General features: G+C 39.3%; 1 protein-coding gene across 4 annotated transcripts in view; it reads right to left on the bottom strand.

Moving 5' to 3' along the window:
• PCDH10 (protocadherin 10) overlaps positions 1-20,833 on the bottom strand; it is a 41,233-nt gene that overhangs the window by 5,730 nt on the left and 14,670 nt on the right. For 2 of the 4 annotated variants that reach the window (XM_045019803.1, XM_045019800.1), the window contains exon 4: positions 20,134-20,439. The exons of 1 other annotated variant lie outside the window; for it this stretch is intronic. In XM_045019803.1, the coding sequence (XP_044875738.1) occupies positions 20,134-20,439 (306 nt within the window). Of the gene's footprint in view, positions 1-17,699; positions 17,733-20,133; positions 20,440-20,833 lie in introns of all 4 variants that reach the window. One more of the 4 variants, XM_045019801.1, reaches the window with a different exon arrangement.

The following is a 20,833-nucleotide window of genomic DNA, read 5'->3' as shown; positions in this document are numbered from 1 at the left end:
AGAGAAAACAGACAAAAGGGCAAATGGGAAAAGAGTACAAGGGTGAGGTTTTGTGATGGAAAGGTTTCTTTTGAGTGTATCTTGATAGATCTTCTGCTTTGTTCAATATATTTCTGTTGTTGTTTATAAGCCAGAATTTTTAATTATAGTTATTGTATTTTTTCTTTTATTTTTCTTATTTTTATCTTATTATTATTATCTTATTTTTCTTCCCTTTTCATTTCTTCTTCTTCCACCAAGTCTGTTGTGTGTCTTCTTTCCTCAATCTCTATATGTAACTATTAATGGTATAGGTATGGATGCATATCAATGGAAGAATAAATGTTAATGTAAGGCTGCTGTACTCTGCTTCCAATTTTTATTTAAATCTATTATAAATTTTCTACTGCCCCATCGTTTTTTTGTTTTGTTTCTAGCCACCCTAGAAGTGTCATGACCCTGCAGCTTCCCTTCACAATGGCCAACAGAGAGGGTCAGCTGCAAAAAGGAATGCATGTTGCACCTCTTTTATGGCATTGCTGCAGTCATGCCCACCCTATGCATTGACAGTGCCAGAAAAAAATCATGGCATAATACCTGTAGCAGTGCGACCCCATACTTCCCTCACGATGGGGCAGTAGCTTTAAGATCGAATTGAGCCTTACACTGAAAACTCTTCAGGGAAGGGACCATGTAAAATGTCATGCATACTAATGCTGCTGTATAAATATTAGTTCTACTGCTACCAAGAGGAGGAAGAAAAAAAATATCTTCAATCAGAGACACTCATGTAACCGAAAAACAGAAAGGAAACAAGGCAGCACTATACATGCTAATAAAAGGTAATAATTGGAGATATACCAATCTCCTAGAACTGGAAGGGACCTTGAAAGGTCATCGAGTCCAGCCCCCTGCCTTCACTAGCAGGACCAATTTTTGCCCCAGATCCCTAAGTGGCCTCCTCAAGGATTGAACTCACAACCCTGGGTTTAGCAGGCCAATGCTCAAACCACTGAGCTATCCCTCCCCCTACTATATCCTGCTATATTTACTACCTGAGAACCTGTCATAAATAGTTAGTTAAGGGTTAAGTTTCCACCTGTAAAGGGTTAACACATAGTACCTGGTGAACACCTGACCTGAGGACCAATCAGGGAAGAGAATTTAAAATTCCTAGGAGGGAACTTTTTCTCTCTGTTCGTGTGTGTGTTGTTCTTAGCCGTTTGGAGTTACAAGGGTCCAGATGTTTAATCAAGTCTTCTGCAAGTTTCCATCTTTCTGAACTAATTTCTTCTAGTCAAGATAGTATTAGAAAGGTACTTTGTGTCCTCATCTAATAATCCTATGTTTGCAATTCTGTGTGTTTGTTATTGATTATTCTTAATTCTGCCTGTATTGTTTGTACTGAGAAGGAGAGAAGATTCTCTCCAGAAATTAGTAAGGTTATACCCTATGAATGTCCAGCTTGGATTCATAGAGATTGTGTATTTTCTTGTTTTTCTTTTAATAAATTCTTTCTATAAAGATTTGATTAAATCCCTTCTACTGTGGATACAGGGGGAGGGGGCTAAGAAACTCTCTCTCGGTGGTGAGACAAGCTTATCTCCGGGCAGAGAGGGGAGGGAGGAGACAGGGAGGTTTCTCCCTCTGTGAGTTGATCTGTGTTTCCCCAGGGAACGTCTTTGGAAAGAGGAGGGGGAAAACAGGGGTGTCCCGGCCCACGTAAATTGACCGGGTGGTGGCAGCAAAAAGGAGACCTACCCTAGGATTTTAGGGTGGGGGGGATACATGCTGGTCCTCAACTTGAAACCCCCCAGTTTCAAGTGAGGGTGAGACCATGACATGGTTGCAGCGATGGGATCTAAATGAAGTTAAGAGACAAAGACCTGGAATTAGCAAGAGCTAACCCACATGTTCCAGTCAACCCTAACAATCCTTCTCCAGGCACAGTTCCCCATCCCAAGAAATTTCCCACCTACATGGCAGGTGAGGACACTGAGGCCTTCTTAAAAATTTTTAAAAGGACCTGCCATGGGTACAGCATCCCTGAAGACCAGTACAAGGACTGGTCAGGAAAGTGGACTTTTGCTGTCTATGACAATTATTCCATCCCCATGCTACTGGGGAAAGACTTGGCCAACCATGTGCAGCTGGCCAAGAAGGGGGGAATGGTTTATTTCTCCTGGGTGTAAGAACTCCATGGATTTGGGGCTCTTGGAATCCCCTAGGATTTTGGGGAAGGACTGTGTCTCAATCCACATTTCCTGATTGAGTGGTGGCAGCTTTTACTAGATCTAAACTAGGATTTTAGTTTAGAGGGAAACCAGTGCAGGTCCCCACATTGGAACCCAACAGCTCCAAGTGGGGGTGAGACCCATGACAGAGACAAATTAACCTTTAGTGTGGAGTTTAAGTACAAAGACTTTTATACTCCTTAACCCCACATAGCAGTTGTGCTGGAGATTGCCATCTGGGCTGCCATGCAAGGGCACAATCCCATGCACTGTAGTATTTGTCACCATGCCTGTCTATATGAGGTAAGCACAGAGGGTCACTTTGCGGGGTAAGGTGGGTGTTGCTGCCATAGGAAAGAAAAAAGCAGTCATAGGGCTGGTATGACAGACATCCCCAACCTACATCACATTTACATTATGTTTACCTTGATTTTCAATTTGCATTATTAGTTGTCTTGAACTGTCTTTATATTTCTATAGTTTGTTTGCATTATTATATGTTTTAAACACTTAGAGAGTGATATCTGGCACTATCAAACTCCCATTGATTTGGACAGGGCCAGAATTTCACCAGGGATGCTGGGGGGATTGGATTACTCAGATGACTAGCAATATATGTCTGCTCTGTATCTCTGGTGCAAAGTTAGCCCAGTTTGTTAGTGATTGCAATTTATCTGGTGGTAGCTTGTTGCCCTATATGAAAAGAATTGGCAGTCTCAGTCTAGTAATTAGTGGGCAGGTGTCCACATCACAAAACCATTCCAAATGTCCCTTTTTAAAGAGTGGTCAAGGAGTGAATGGGAATGCAGAGTGAATTACAGTACCACAATGCAACACCCTTTGTGGTGGTTTATCCAGGTAAAGGATGAGATACAGTGCCAGGGTGGGGATGTGGGAAGGGAAAGATTACACTCCTGCTGCCCATGTTAAAGCTGTTCTCTGGACAGAGAATGTTCCAGTCACCGAAGCTGTCAATCCAATACATTTCACAATTCATATAGTCATTTTAAATATATAATATTTAAAGAGAATTTTTAAATGATTACTGATGATATCTTATGAAAATGCCATTAAAAGACATTCCAGATATTTCTTAATGGGATACTGTCAGTCTTGTGCAGTCCCCAAATCACTAGTTCACAAATGTGAAGATGACATTTTCCCAAATATTCTTTCCTTACTGATTAATGCAGAGAGGAAGTTTTTTTTTCTTTAAAGAGCTTAAATGGGATGTTTTGTGCTCCATGCCTACATCTGTACATTTGCATGTTTGTTTTTAGAGTTCAAAAGTCACAATTTAGAGGATTTTATTTTGCTAAAAACTTTCTCTGCATGACAACAATGTGTTGCAAAAAGGACTTTGGAAAAATACTCATTTTCATATCTAGAAGGAAAAATCAACCAAGTTCACCCATGTTGTAGCTCTAGTGAAGTGAGTAGAATAACATCAGGGCTCTATAACTTCTTAGGGCTCCATGGTGCCATTTAGATACAGTTCACATAGTAAGAAGTGGTATAAAGATACAATGGCCCAGAGGTATTTAGGTGTCTATCTGCCTCTTTAGGCACTGAATTCCCTTGATTAGGTGCCAATGACATTTTCAAAATTGCTGCTCAACTGCTGCCTGATCCTTTACACACCTAAGTTCCCTAGATGCCTATGTTTCTGATGGTCAGCATTCACAAAGCTGCCTATAACCTGATGCTACCCCACAACTAATGAGCAGCTCAGAGCCCTGGCTCAAGCCAAAGTCCTGGAAGCCCTGAACTACAATTCTCAAATGAGGCAGGGACTGCCTATCTCACAAGTGGGGACTGACCCTATAGGCATGCTCTGAGCACGCCTAACATCTGTTACCTGCCAGCCCCACATCAGGATGGCCAGATGCAGGCCACTGATGAGTGGGGAAGCAGCACAGAACCTGCACCAAAGTCAGTCAAGGAACAGGGAAACTTAGGATGTGTGAGACAGATATGAGTCATGAGCAGCAGACAGAGGGAAATAAATGGTTTTGATTGCTAAAGGATGAGCTACCTAAGCAGCTGACCTGGAGTAGGGGCCTAACTCCAGGAGAGGATTTGTATCTGAGGATCCTGAGCAGAAGAAAGCACACTAGGTCAGCTACTTAGGCCTAGTCTCCTCTTCTCTTTCATCCACTCTTCCCTTCAGCATTTCACTCCTAACTTAAGTGGTTTCATGATTACTTTGCTGGCTTCAGAGGATCCTTTTCTTAAGCATTTAACTCTCTGCTTGGGCGCCTAACTCAGAATTTAGGATTCAACTATGTGGCAGGCCGCCCATAGATTTGGCATTGCAATGCTGAACAGAGCAACACCTAAGTACCTCTGAGGATCTGGGCCAACACCTCAGACTGAATATGAAGAGCCATTCTCCAATGGTGGTGCTGAAAGCCATTGAACCAAACTGTAAACCCTGTATATCATGAAACGTCTTCAAGCCAGTGGGTGCTACTGCACCCCCAGCACCCATAGTTCCAGAACCCCGACTACACTCTTTAGGGAGATCAGCCACTTCTCTTGGCCAGTGTGTGTATATGTCTGAGTGTGTCTTTGTGCAGTGGGATCCTCACTATCTGTCCACCAGAGGAGTAGGAAACACATAGTCCATGCTTTTTCTTATGCACAGGGCTGTGTCTGGTAGAGCTACTCAAAGTTGGGAAGAGGATGAAGAACCTCCCCCCTCCCCAGCCAACACATATTGTAACCAGACAGAATTTGTCCCTTGAAATCTGATAGCATTTGGACTGATATGTACAATTACTCAGATTGTGTAAAATCAAATGAGAACGTGAGCAGTAGGTCTGCAGGCTGTGAATAAAATAATGAGGCTGAAATACAAAGGATTAGTAATTGCTATGCTGAACACTTTCTCACAAACATCCTTGCTTTTATCTAAATAAATAAATCCTAAAGATCATTAAATTCTGTTCACTACACTTAGGATTTTCTACACAGAGGATGTGGAGAAAGCTAGTGTACTCAATGCTTTTTTTGCCTCTGTCTTCACAGACAAGGTCAGCTCCCAGACAGCTGCACTGTGCAGCACGGTATGGGGAGGAGGTGACCAGCTCTCTGTGGAGAAAGAAGTAGTTTGGGGCTATTTAGGAAAGCTGGACGAGCACAAGTCCATGGGGCCGGATGCGCTGCATCCGAGGGTGCTAAAGGAGTTGGCCGATGAGATTGCAGAGCCATTGGCCATTATCTTTGAAAAATCATGGCGATCGGGGGAGGTCCCGGATGACTGGAAAAAAGCTAATGTAGTGCCCATCTTTAAAAAAGGGAAGAAGGAAGATCCAGGGAACTACAGGCCAGTCAGTCTCACCTCAGTCCCTGGAAAAATCATGGAACAGGTCCTCAAGGAATCAATCCTGAACCACTTAAAGGAGGGGAAAGTGATCAGGAACAGTCAGCATGGATTCACCAAGGGCAAGTCATGCCTGACTAACCTAATTGCCTTCTATGACGAGATAACCGGCTCTGTGGATGAGGGGAAAGCAGTGGATGTACTATTTCTGGATTTTAGCAAAGCTTTTGATACAGTCTCCCACAGTATTCTTGCCAGCAAGTTAAAGAAGTCTGGGCTGGATGAATGGACGGTAAGGTGGATAGAAAACTGGCTAGATGGTCGGGCTCAACGGGTAGTGATCAATGGTTCCATTTCTAGATGGCAGCCGGTATCAAGTGGAGTGCCCCAAGGGTCGGTGCTGGGGCCGGTTTTGTTCAATATCTTCATTAACGATCTGGAGGATGGTGTGGACTGCACCATTAGCAAGTTTGCAGATGACACTAAACTGGGAGGAGTGGTTGATACGCTGGAGGGTAGGGATAGGATACAGAGGGACCTAGACAAATTAGAGGATTGGGCCAAAAGAAATATGATGAGGTTCAACAAGGACAAGTGCAGAGTCCTGCACTTAGGACGGAAGAATCCCATGCACTGCTACAGACTAGGGACCGAATGGCTGGGTAGCAGTTCTTCAGAAAAGGACCTAGGGGTTACGGTGGACGAAAAGCTGAATATGAGTCAACAGTGTGCCCTTGTTGCCAAGAAGGCTAATGGCATTTTGGGTTGTATAAGTAGGGGCATTTCCAGCAGATCAAGGGATGTGATCATCCCCCTCTACTCAGCACTGGTGAGGCCTCATTTGGAGTACTGTGTCCAGTTTTGGGCCCCACACTACAAGAAGGATGTGGATAAATTGGAGAGAGTCCAGCGGAGGGCAACAAAAATGATTAGGGGGCTGGAGCACATGACTTATGAGGAGAGGCTGAGGGAACTGGGATTGTTTAGTCTGCAGAAGAGAAGAATGAGGGGGGATTTGATAGCTGCTTTCAACTACCTGAAAGGGGGTTCCAAAGAGGATGGATCTAGACTGTTCTCAGTGGTAGAAGATGACAGAACAAGGAGTAATGGTCTCAAGTTGCAGAGGGGGAGGTTTAGGTTGGATATTAGGAAAAACTTTTTCACTAGTAGGGTGGTGAAGAACTGGAATGGGTTACCTAGGGAGGTAGTGGAATCTCCTTCCTTAGAGGTTTTTAAGGTCAGGCTTGACAAAGCCCTGGCTTTGAGCAGGGGGTTGGACTAGATGACCTCCTGAGGTCCCTTCCAACCCTGAGATTCTATGATTCTATGATTTTCTACACAAGCATATCCAAGAGTTATCTTGCCCATAATAAATAAAGTAATCACATATAGTGCCCTTTCCTTTTGTCTTGCATAAGTGCATATAAGATTTAATTGTCCAAATTCACTTAAATCAATTCCAGGACAATGATTCCAAGGCAACTGGAGATTTGACACTGATGGACATTGCACTGATCACACAGTGTTTAAAGCCTATTGAGATTTACTTTGATACTGATGATATTACCCCCTCCCACACACACACACACACATTCCCCATTAAAAAGGGGCATATCACTTGTCTAAAAACAAGAGGGTCACTTTGCAGTGATTTTTCCTACTAGAAATTAATTTTGAAATCTGCACCAACACCTAAATGGATGATCAACTTGTTTTTAAAGTTTGTTGTCCAAATTCTATATTGACACACACTCAGTCAACTTGACTAGTTTCAGTGCGGGATTTAACAGCACCTGTTTTAAGAAATTTAAGTTCCTCATTTTTAATATGCTTTTGACTTCTAGGCCCTACAGATAAACTGACTACATTGGGGGCTGTACGTGCATGTCTGTGTGGACTAATGGACCATTCACATTTCCATTTTCATTCCCAATCTGAAAAAACAAACAAACAAAAACATACAATGACCATAGTTCTGAGAATAAAATCCTCAATACTTTGCTACATTGAGGGCCATTCCAACAATTTGCCACACAGTGCAGACTTGAGGTACCATATTTACTGTGGAAATGATGCATTCCAGATACTACTGGTGAATGAAGAGAACAGTCAGCTATTCTCTACAATGGACCAAAGAAAAGTGAAAGCCAATGTTCTCACTAGAAGTACCAACCAGTAGCAATTTTTTCTTCTCTGTTGTACTATAACCATAATATCTTCTGATAACATGGTAGATAATACACACAGCATCATTGTCTTAGAGACAGAGAGAATCATAGAATATTTCAGACTTGAAGACACCTGAATAGGTCACATAATCTATACTCATGCATTCTGGTGGGACTGATTTCATTATTCCTGAACCATTCCTGATACATGGGTGTTATATCTAGCATTGAACATCTCCAGTGAGGGTAATTCTAAATTGTCTATTGGCAACCTATTCCATTGCATACGTGTCCTAATCGCTAACTTACATTTTTCCTGCTTCATCTTAAACCACTCATTCCTGTGCTATATACTCATTGACTAATGATCATATTTGATCCCTATCCCTATCCTCTTTGTAACAGCTGATATATATATATATATATATATATATATATATATATAAATATATCTCTTTCATTTCCCTCTCAATCTCCATATCTCTAGATTCATTAATCCCCACTTGTTTAGCCTCGTTTAGGTTGGCAGGTTGTCTGTGGGCGACTTTCACAGGCCTTGGGTGGCAGGCCAGTCCTCGCCCACAGACAACCTGCCAACCTGAAGCATATTCTCACCAGTAACTGCACACCGCACCATAGTAACTCTAACTCAGGAACCAATCCATGCAACAAACCTCGATGCCAACTTTGCCCGCATATCTACACCAGCGACACCATCACAGGACCTAACCAGATCAGCCACACCATCACCGGTTCATTCACCTGCACGTCCACCAATGTTATATATGCCATCATATGCCAGCAATGCCCCTCTGCTATGTACATCGGCCAAACTGGACAGTCTCTAAGGAAAAGGATAAATGGACACAAATCAGATATTAGGAATGGCAATATACAAAAACCTGTAGGAGAACACTTCAACCTCCCTGGCCACACAATAGCAGATCTTAAGGTGGCCATCCTGCAGCAAAAAAACTTCAGACTTCAAAGAGAAACTGCTGAGCTCCAGTTCATCTGCAAATTTGACACCATCAGCTCAGGATTAAACAAAGACTGTGAATGGCTTGCCAACTACAGAACCAGTTTCTCCTCTCTTGGTTTTCACTCAACTGCTAGAACAGGGCCTCATCCTCCCTGATTGAACTAACCTCGTTATCTCTAGCTTGCTTCTTGCTTGCATATATAAACCTGCCCCTGGAAATTTCCACTCCTTGCATCCGAAGAAGTGGGTATTCACCCACGAAAGCTCATGCTGCAAAACGTCTGTTAGTCTATAAGGAGCCAAAGGATTCTTTGCTGCTTCTGTATTAAGAAGTTACGCTTGACCACATTTCTGAATTTTTGAAACCTTGATTCTGGATTGCACACCACAGATCGGTCAGTACATACTGCATGCTTAAATACTAAAACAGAATATGTAAAACTGGCAATTATGTATACATGCAAATACAGGTTTTACTCTTGCAACTCATGCATGCACACATTTTGCAGGTAGAATTTAGGAACATGTTTTGAAGACGTGCTTCACTATGTAGACTATATTTTCTGTAACCAATAAAGATTGTTTTCCTACCAAAGAAATAAATTAAATTAGTTTAGTCTAATATTGTTTTCATGAATCTACATTGCTCACCACTCACCATGTTATTTTACTCTTGGTGCTTACAAACTGAGTCTGATTGCTTTATTATTTTTTTCAGCAATTTACCAGGAACTGAAGTTAAACTTAATGGTCTAATTACCTGGGTCTCCCTTTTTCCTTTCTTAAAACAAGTTACTAAATGTGTCATTTTCCAATTCACTGAGACCTCACTGGACTGCAGTGACTTCTGAAAACAAATTAACTATATTCACAGTAGCTTCATGCCAACAGCAATCCCCATTGCTAGCATGAATCTCTTGGCATGGTCAGTGGCTGACATGTGAGAACAAAGTTGAAGAACAGTCTATGGAGAAATGGGCTTGTCAGGTAACAATGTGGTACTGGACATTAGAGTGTTCATGTGTAAATGTCAAGAAGATATCAGTGCGGTTACTCCTGAGGACTGCTTTTCCTTGCCTCTCCTCCCCCCCCCCACCAATTATGTATCATGTTCTTTAAACTGTTGTCCTCTTTCCTTCCCTCAGGGGAAAAAACATTTGGGAAAGGGGATGTGCCTAAACAAATGAAAGTAGAGGAAGGAAAAGCAGAAAAGCAAAGCCTTTTGGAGGGGTGTTTTAAAGGTTTTGCTGTATATAGAACAGTGAGAAGACAAGCAAAGGAACAGGAGCTAACTAGTGTGGGTGTATGAAGAAGATCATTTTGCCATGGAGTGACCTGTGAGCAGGGCCGGTTCCAAGCACCAGCCCAGCAAGCAGGTACTTGGGACGGCCACAGGGAAGGGGCGGCACATCTGGCTCTTTGACGGCAATTTGGCGGCAGGTCCCTCACTCCCTCTCGGAGCGAAGGACCTGCCGCCGAAATGCCGCCGAAGACTGAAGCGGCAGCGGTAGAGCTCCCGCAGATCACGATCACGGCTTTTTTTTTTTTTTTTCCTGCTTGGGGCAGCAAAAACCCTGGAGCCGGTCCTGGCTGTGAGCAAGAACCACTTGGTGTCCCTCCTCCATTGTGGAGTGCATATGTTGAAGCTGTGATGAGGAGAATCTACTTTGCATAGAGCCAGGGGTAGGAGCAAGTTCTGTTCCACACTCCAATGTCAATCACCAGAGAAAAGGACAGAGGCAGTGGGCCTTCATAATAAATGTGATGCTAGCATTGACTTCTATGTAACATTGCATGCCTAATGTGAGTAAAATTTTCAAAGCTGCCTAAGTGATTTGGGAGCCTAAGTCCTGTTGCCGAAGACACTTTTAAAAATGAGACTGACTGCTAAGTCACTGAGATGCTTTAAAAATGTTACCCTATGATGACAGACTCAGCATTCTCAAAAATAACCGACAATATATTCAGCAGATTTTTTGTTAGTTTCTTTAATATTTTAGTGTTGGTGATTCAGAAGATGACACTCTATTTTCTGACGGTATGGCTACACTGCAATCAAAAACCCAAAGGTAAGGAGTTGTTTTACTGTGGTGTAAACATTTGGGCTCGAGCTCTGAGACAATCTCACCTTGCAGGGTATAGAGCCCAGGCTCCAGCCTGAGCCCCAGTATCTACCTCATGGTTAAACAGCCCCTTGGTCTGAGTCAGCTGGCATAGGCCAGCCACACGTTTTTAACTGCAGTGTAGACATACCCTGACACTACTCAACCACTGTTCTAAAATGGTGTGTGTGTTTGGTGGGTGCTGTCTTTCAGTGAGATGTAAAAACAAGATTCCAACAACTTGATATAAAAGAGCTTGTGGCACCTTTTATAAAAGTATAGGGGTAAATTCAAGAAACCTGGTCAAATTCAAGTTGCCTACCTCACAACAAATCCCTCTTTAAACCAAACAGAAAATGTATTCTTTACTTTTTGCCCTAAACTGTTGCAAGTTGCTGATATTTGTGGTATTTCATCCCAGAAGTGGCTGCATTTCAGTGGTGGAAAAGTGTTCCCTATACTTCAGGGGTTCTCAAACTGGGGGTTGGGATCCCTCAAGGGGTCATGAGCTTATTACATGGGGGGGTCGCGAGCAGTTGGCATCCACCCCAAGCCCCGCTTTGCATCCAACATTTATAATGGTGTTAAATATATTAAAAAGTGTTTGTAATTTATATGGCTTGCTACGTGAAAGGGGTCACCAATACAAATGTTTGAGAACCACTGCTATACTTACTATTGCATTCCTTGCTATTTTATAATATAGACCAGGGGTAGGCAACCTATGGCATGGGTGCCAAAGGCGGCACACAAGCTGATTTTCAGTGGCACTCACACTGCCTGGGTCCTGGCCGCCGGTCCAGGGGGCTCTGCATTTTAATTTAATTTTAAATGACGTTTCTTAAACATTTTAAAAACCTTATTTACTTTACATACAACAAAAGTTTAGTTATATATTATAGACGTATAGAAAGAGATCCTCTAAAAATGTTAACATGTATTACTGGCACGCGAAACTTTAAATTAGAGGGAACAAATTAAGACTCAGCACACCACTTCTGAAAGGTTGCCGACCCCTGATATAGAGGGATACTATGAGGTTCTGTCTAGAGTCTTAGCTATATAAAAAGATTCAGGTAAATATTGCCTAAATAAGGCCGCTAATATTCCTGGTTTAGAATGGAAAATTGAATGTCTCTCTCATTTTTCTTCATGTTAAAAAAATGGAACAATTCAATTAAAATAACATCACTCAAGGGTAAATTTTATTAGGCCATATTAAAATGAACATATTCAGTTATTTCTGCATTTTCTAAACTTTTCCTTCTTGATTTTGTCATGTGACTTATCCATTTCCTCTCTAACTATTATAGCATTAGATACCTTGTTACCATTACTCCCTTTGAGACATGACTGCAAGAGGAATACAGTCACATGAAGAATATAAAATAGTAGAGAATAGGCGTTTTAAAAACATTATGTAAGTTACTCAATAACGGCTGAGCAGTGAATCATCATGAGTAATTTATGTAGGATCATAGAGTACTTACTGTAACCAGTGAATACATATCACCTTTCACGCTTACCTTATTCATTCCTATAACAAGATTTTTAAATACTTTATTTTATTTAGAAATATAGCTTAAATTACTTTTAATGTCCCACAACAAATTTACGCTGATAAGTTTTACTTATATAACAACTTCTGTCTCTCAGCGTTTTAAAAATTACAGTGGTAAAGCCAAGAGTTCCTAGTAGTGTTTAGAAGAACAGGCCAAATGCACAGTTGGGTTCTGTGCATTAAAAGCTATCTATGCAACTCAGCCCCCAATTTTTTTGTGTGCAATTTTGCACATGCAAATCATTTGCACATAAAAGCCTGGATCCTGAAAACTGAGCCATATGGGTGCCCAGGAAGAATTCCATTCACTCTACTGGGACTCCATACCAACATAAGGGGATCACCTTTACAGGTCAGATTACAGGATGAGGAGCAAATTTTTAGCCATCTTTGTACACAAAATTATAGAATTTGCACATGCATAACTCACTCATGCATGCATATAAAGTTTTACGCATACACATTCTTTTGATTGCACAGCCAAATAATAGTACTTGAACTTGTGCATTTCAGTGCAGATTTGTTTGAAGCCACCTTTGAAAAATGCAACCCTTACAGTCAATTTTTAGAAGTAAGAACCCAATTGCACATGCATTTTTGGTGCATGTTTATATATATTTGATTGCAAATATGTACCACAATTTTATATGAAAATTCTGCATTTGCATGAGAAAAATCACAAGTTAGGGGCCCAGCTAAGCCTTGTGATACCAATATCTGCTTTGTTTGTACAACTGTGTGAGAAATTATAAGTGCATAAATGCACGTGCTAAAATGGGTACAAGGCCACTACTCCTTTTAAAAATTAAGCACCTATTTTTTTTCAAATGTTACTTTTTGAGGGGGGGGGGACGGTAATGCCAGAATATTGGTGAATATATGGTTTGTTTGGTACCTATTTATTTTTATTATACTTAAAAGCTATGGTAAAGCTATGCAAACCATTTTTCAGAAGGAAGGCATAACTACACAAAAAGAAAAGAAAATTCCACTTTCACAGTACTGACCACATAAGAGCCTCATTAATTACATGATTGATTTTTAATTTTTTCAAAAAATACTATGGAATTCTTAATGAAATTTGTTTTTCCTAGATTTGCTTTTACCTTTTGTTGAAAAGTGTTTTGTGGTATATATATTATCATGAAGTAACATTTCTCTTTGATACTAGGGACACCCAAACTCCAATAAATAAATAAATAAATTAATTAAATAAAAATCCTTATCAACACAGTTTTATTCCTTGCGAAAAATCACCACAAGTCAGCGATTGACTCCGTGTAATGTTAAAAAGATATGGAACACTTTTTACTTCTGGGTCATTTATTCTAAACCAATTCAAGTTGATGGATAATGACTACATTTGGAAGGATCAGATTTTTAACAGTAAATGTCGGTAAACATTGATATGTCCATACACACACAAACCAATAAAAAAATATATATCCATCGATGATAATAGGAATTTCAGAAAACTAAAGTAATAAAAATGCTGCTTGAGAACTTATTAGAGTTTGATTTAAGGATATTTACTTTGTATATTTTAACGTGATATTGACAATTTATGTTTTAACAGTTATAAAGCTTTAACTTTTGCATTTCAACATCTATTGTCGATAAATAATTATTGTCCGAGCCCCCACCATCTGATCTCCCCCAGTTTTCCATACCTGTGAAAATTTAAACTGATAAAAATAAAAAATGCTTAAAAATAAACATTGATATTAACCATCAAAATTATTTAAAAAAAGAACAAAACAAAACAAAAAAACAAAAAAACTGAATTCTGCTAATCCTAATAATGGCTGTGGGAGGGGGAAAAACATACCTTATGATTGTTCTTTGGTAGCTTGTTTGAGATTAGTTGATAATCTAGTTCCTAGGCAATCAGTTCTTCAAAGATATATGCATATACTTAACTTCATGCATAAGAACAATTCTGTTGACTTCAATGGGAAGTTAAGCTACATGCATGCAAAGTTAAGCATGTTCCTAAGTCTTTGCAGGACTGAAGCCCTGGAGTTCATAACAAACAAAACCACAACAATCGTGGTCAAAGATTATAAATGTAGGGAGACTCCAGGTCCAGGATGAGGTACATTGGTGAATAGTGTAGCTAAGCTTGGTTAGTTTCTGCCTTACACTGCCGCTGTCCACGTTGTGCCTGTTCTGCTGCTGATAAGAAAAAATAATTCTCTATTGATATCAATTCACAACTCTCAGAAGCTCTCAAAAGTATTTCTTTCTATCTATCTATCAAGGATGACCCACAAGATAGACAAAGTTGTTTAAATAGGATGAAAGTCAATGCATTTTTTAAAATTAAGGGTCAAATTCTCAGCTGCTGGAAGTCAGTATGGCTCCACTGAACTCAATTAAATTATGCCAGTTTATACCATTTCAGGATCTGATCCTAGGTGATTAGGAACAGGTTGATGGTCTAATCCCTTTGGTCCAGAAGCCCCAATGAGGATTGGGGCCCCATTATGCTGTGTGCTGTACGGATATGTAGTGAGACACAGTCCTGGCCCAAAGAGATTAGACCACAAAAACAACACACATCTATTAGCAGAAGAAGAACAAAGGTTTAGAATTAGAGCTGGGGGAAAAAATGCAATTCTCCCCACCCCAATATTCATTCAAATTTTTAAATGAATTTGCTCTGGCCTATGTTCAGGATTTGATTTCTGTGACCCTTCAAATGATCAAGTTTTAATAGGAAAGATGTTTGAAGAAAGTCAGTTTCAAGTCCATGCCTGACTACTTGAGGAAAATGAATTTTTAAATTTGCATGCACAAGTATTCAATTTAGTAGAGCTTGTGCATTCATCCAATCAGAAATGAGTAAAGGGCCCTGTGATTTATTGCCTGAGTCACAACTAAGCAGCACAGCGTGCATTTCAAATATTTATGATAAATCCACACAGTGAAAATTTTGAAAAGATATTAATCAAATAACCTAGTATAACAAAGGAATTTGAGGATATCCTGATCTGCTCATGGATGTTCATTTAGCATAAAAATAAGCTAAATTCACAGGAACATAGGAATTGCTATATTGAATAAATTCAGTGGTTCAGCTAGTCTGATGTCCTGCCTCTGACACAGGCCCATTCCAGATGCTTTGAGGAAGGTGAAGAAAAACCTATAATGGAATAATCTACTCATAGATGTTTCTTCTGAGCCCTTTTGAAACATGAGGATTTATATCCCTTTCTATATCATCATACTTTCTAATGTAATTGCTGATGCTCTCATTTATCCATACAAATGTCTGATAATACTTTTAAATTCTACAGAATTCATGGTTTCAATTACATTTCATAACAATGAATTCCACAGGTTAACTGAATTGTATCAAAAGTAGTTCCTTTTTATTAATTTTAAATTGATTGTTTTGCAGTTCCTTTGTTGCCCCCTCATTCTCTTGTTATAAGAAAGGGTAAATGGGACTGCTTAATTTACTGTCTCTGTATCATTTATTATTCTGTATTCCTCATAGTCCCTTTCACATCTTCCCTAAACTAATCAGTACTAATCTTTCCGGTACTTCTTCACACAGAAGTATATTCATGCCTCTAATCATTATGCTACGAGTTTTTGTGTGTTTGGCTTTGTTTGTTTGTTTTCAGTTGGAGTGACCAGAACTGAACTTAGCAATAAGGTGAGAGGGTATGATGAATGTACATAATGGCATTACAATATTTTCAGTATATTTTCTATTCCATTATTGGTACAACGTAGCATTTTCTTTACAGTTTTAACTACCAGTGCACGTGAACCTCAGTGATTACATTACATTGTCCTCAGTGATATCAAAGTCTTTTTTTTCTCAGTGGTAACAGTTAATTTATAATCTATAAAGGTACAAGAATAGTTCAAATAACTCTTTCCAGTATATATTATGTTCCCTTTCCCCTAGCTTTGCTAAGTCCCTCTGAAGTTCCTCACAGTCTACTTTAGCAGTGGTTCTCAACCTTGGCAGACTACTTTACCCCTTTCAGGAGTCTGATATGTCTTGCGTACCCCAAGTTTCACCTCACTTAAAAATTACTTGCTTACAAAATCAGACATAAACTTACAAAAAAGTTTCACAGCATACTATTACTAACAAATTACTTACTTTCTCATTTTACCATATAATTACAAAATAAATCAAATGGAATACAAATATTATACTTACATTTCAGCGTATAGTATATAGAGCAGTATAAACAAATCATTGTCTGTATGAAATTTTAGTTTGTACCGACTTCGCTAGTCCTTGTTGTAAAACTAGGCAAATATCTAGATGAATTGATGTATCCCCTGGAAAGCCTCAACATATCCCCAGGGATACATGTACCCCTGGTTGAGAAACACTGTACTATAGTATTGACTAACCAAAATAATTTACTGTCATCTGCAAATTTTCCCTTTTCATCCCTTTTTCCACATCATTAAATATATTAAGCAGTATGGGTCCCTGTACAGGCCCTTGTGGAACCCCATTGTTAACCTTCTGTTGGTGCTGAAAACTATCCATTTATTCCTAATAATTTTCTGTCTCTTAGATAGTTTCAAATGTGTGATAATACTTTACCTCTAACCCTGTGACTATGCTTAGTCACTTTAATAGCCTCCTATAATTTGTCTGAACTTTCAAAAAGCTTTTGACAAAGTTCATCGTATCAACCAATTCTTTTTTATCCACCATTGCTTAAACATCCTCAAAGAATTCTAATAGAGTGAAGAGCAGGGTTTTCTTTTACAGAAGACATGCTGGTTTGTTTCTAATATAGCATATTCATAATTGTATATTGTTTAAAACTCCATCTTTCATTATCACTTCAGCCATATACCTGGTACTAAATTGAGAAGGGTACCAGCCCGTAATTTTCAGGAGCATGCTTAGTGTCTTTAAAAAAACCCACACTTTTCATTAAGGCATACTTACAATAAAACATTAACATATTACTTTGCATATTACTTATTCAGGATCAGGTTAGTATTCAAAGAACTTGGCTAAAGATTCTGGCTTGCTGGCTGGGGACCCTCCTTCCACCTATTAGACATCCCCCACAATAGCTTATTTTTGTTACAAATTCTGCCATTTCATTCTAAACTTCCTTCAGAACTCTTGATGAATACCATCTGGTGCTAGTGACTTGTTTCTCTTTAATGTATCCATTTATTCAGGCCCCTCATCTTTTCGCACCTCAGTTTCATTTTCCTCATCTTTACTAAAAAAAAATTGGTCTGGGGTAGGTAGCTTCCCTAACACTCTTTTTGTAAAGACCAACTAAAATATACTGTTTAGCTTCTCTGTGATTTCTTTACCCTCAATAATTGCAGAGCAACAGACCTACCTGTTCTCTCACAGGCTTCCTACCTCTGACATACTAAAAAAAAAAAAAAATTTGTATTAGTTTTCATATCGTTGGCTATTTGTTCTAAAAATACCCTCTTATCTCTCCTAATTTCAATCTTACAATTTATCTGTTTTAATTTATGATTCTTTCTACTGGGTTTACTTAAGCTAAGTATTTTTTAAATTGTTACCTATTTATCTAAAGTAACCCTCTTCTCTCTTGCAGTTTAACCATATGTTTTCTTTTTTCTTACCTTCCTGCTTTCTTTTCACGTAGGGTTTTACATATATGCTATGATTCTGGTATGGTGTGCTTAAATAGCTTTTATTTTCCTCACTTGAGGGCCCTTTTAGACTAGCTTCTTTTTTTTTTTTTAAATCACCCTTTCTAAAATTTATTAACAACATGCCACTTTTTGGTGCATCCCATGAGGATATTAAACTTAATTATATTGTGGTCACTATTAATTAGTGACTCAACTATAGGTATTTCCTGAACTGGAGAATGCATCTCCTGTGCATTCCTTAACACTACATTGAGACTAGCCTCTTCTCTTTTCTTGTTCAAGGAATAAATTATTCATTGTGAATTATCTGCTCAGCTCTACAGTGTAATAGGTTCACTTTCTTTTCTTTGTTCTTTTATTATTTGCCATACATTTTAAAATCTAAAATTGTACTAATGAAAACATTAAATATGGGAAAATAGAAGACAGAAATATTTAGATTTTTTTTGAAGGTTTGTATTGGAAGTCCAGTGCAATTCGGAGTCCAGATTTAATTTTGCTGAATCTGGTTCACAACATACCACTCACTCCTTCCAATGTTTCCTTTATTTTTTCATGCCATAGTTTGTGATGAAAATAAAGTATAAACTATGGGACAATATGCTTACAGATTGACAAGCTGAATAGTTTATATTAACTGCACACAAGTTTAAAAACTAAACTAACAGTAAAAGGCACATTTACTTTAAAATAATCAACCTCCAAGCCACAGAACAATTAAACAGAAGCATTAGTTTGGCATCGTTATGGATAATCCTCTCTATAACAAATGTATCTAAACTGAACAAGACAGCGTCATAATGAGGCTGCAAGTGCTATAAAATCCAAACATTTTAGTTGAAATTATGAAGATGAAATTAATAATTCATGGCAAGAATGTGCCCTGATACTAAAAGACACTTTTGGAAGACTGGATGGTTATGGAGGATTGGTAATGAAAAACAGAAGAGTTCACTACAAGGTCAACAGTTCACACCTGACCTTTGTCAGAAGAGTATAGGAGACATTGCTAGCTGATAGCTGTGTTTTTGGCCTATGTGAAATGAGATGCTTGCCTCAGGCCAGTTCCTTATAAGTGAGTTTGCACATCACAAAACTAATAATTTTCCAACCTTTTTCATAGTTTCAACAGAAAATCCAAGGACTGAATGGGTAAGAAGACTGAACTACTCTCACACTTTGAAAGGTACCCCCACGCTATCAGGACAGACATGAGGGAGATCAGAAAAACAAGCACCACTGCTGTCCATGCTGAACCTTTCTGGAGACAGACCTCAGTTTCCAGGGCTCTCGGTGCAGCACCTTTCACAACTACTGAATTCATCTGAAATTTAAAAATTAAATAAAAAGCCAACTCCAGAGAAACATTCCTCACCTCACCTACTTCCTAAGGGACAGCGGTGGTATAAGAAGGATCACTGGTATAACACTGCTTCCTTGGCTCCAGTCACACAGACTAAATGAGCATCATAAACTCTTGTAGTGTCTTAATAAAATACAATGGGCTAGTAAATACAGATATAAAATGTCTTAGACCAAGTATGATTTTAGTGTACACCTTTTAGCTCAGAATCCAAAACGCATAATTAACTATCTTTCCTATGTCTACACACTGTCTTTTGTGTCACCCAACCACAATGATGACTATAAAAGAGGTAAGAATTCAGAACAAGATAGAAAGCATTGATCAGAATACACAAGTTTATAGCTTGTAGGATGACCAAGAAAGTAAAAGATAGTGAGAACCGTGTGTAAAAAAAATGACTCATCTGCTGCCTTCCAAACCCTGCTTCACGTTAGCAATGTAGGTATGATACCAGCACTGCTTGATGAATAATGTTCTGTATCAATAAGAAAATGAGGCACCTGGAGCAGTTAAAATTGTAAACAAAAATGTAGCTTGCCATCACCTTATACTGTTTTTGCTGCTAGCAACTGTGACCTACTATCATGACACAAAGTCTTTTCTTTTTTAAGTAGATTCAACAATGTCCTTTTCAGTGGTATCTGAATCCAAGAGCAGTAATTTTTTTTTCTCATTGCCTCCTATACTCTGATTGTACTATTCATAGTAAGGATAGCAGAGAGCCAAGTTTTATTCCCGCAAAGGGAACATTTTCACGCAGCCTTTTGAATAGTACTTACTCAAATATGGTGGTTTGTAAGGCGCTCGTGTATTAGTCAGTAGTCCATCCAACTCCTTCCTCTCCAGAGTATTGTGAAGGGCCTTCTCCTTGCCGAAGGTGGAAAAGGACCTCTCTGTTCCAGGCTGGGCTTCTGGTGTTTCAAACACTTCAGTGTCTGGAACAGAGTCCATACCGGGCACATGCAGATTGCTGCGATAATCTGCAGCCTGGCGTCCATCGGATGCGACAAAGGAGGGCATCCAGCACCGATCCGAGTGGCCCAGTGCTTTACATTCCTCTGTGCAATTGGAGAAGAGATCCATGCCTGCAAGCAGGAAAGAGAAAGAAACTGTAGATATAAGCTTCAGCATCATGACAAGCTGCTGACAGATGAGAAAGAACATGGTGGGTGAAAAGAGCGATAGGAAGAGAAATCTTACTAGAACTCTTTCCACTGCCTTCATTCCACCAACAAAAGATCTGATCATTTTGGTCTTCACCAGTCAATGCCACCATTTACAAAGAGAGGTACTGCCAGAATGTCACAGTGTGCAAAACAATCATGAGAAGAAGTGTGATGATGATTCACTTCTCAGAATCTCTTGTGAACCTTACTTCCTAGAACTCATTCAGGTACAAGACTAACTCAACTTACAGGTGATGGCAGCAGATCATCGCTTGTTAATACTTAATACAGTGCAAATGGGAAAAAAATAGTG

Source organism: Mauremys mutica, chromosome 5 (assembly GCF_020497125.1).
Source record: "Mauremys mutica isolate MM-2020 ecotype Southern chromosome 5, ASM2049712v1, whole genome shotgun sequence".
Classification (NCBI taxonomy): Eukaryota; Metazoa; Chordata; order Testudines; family Geoemydidae; genus Mauremys; species Mauremys mutica.
The sequence above is the reverse complement of the archived record's forward strand: the minus strand, read 5'-3'. Positions and strand labels throughout refer to the sequence as shown.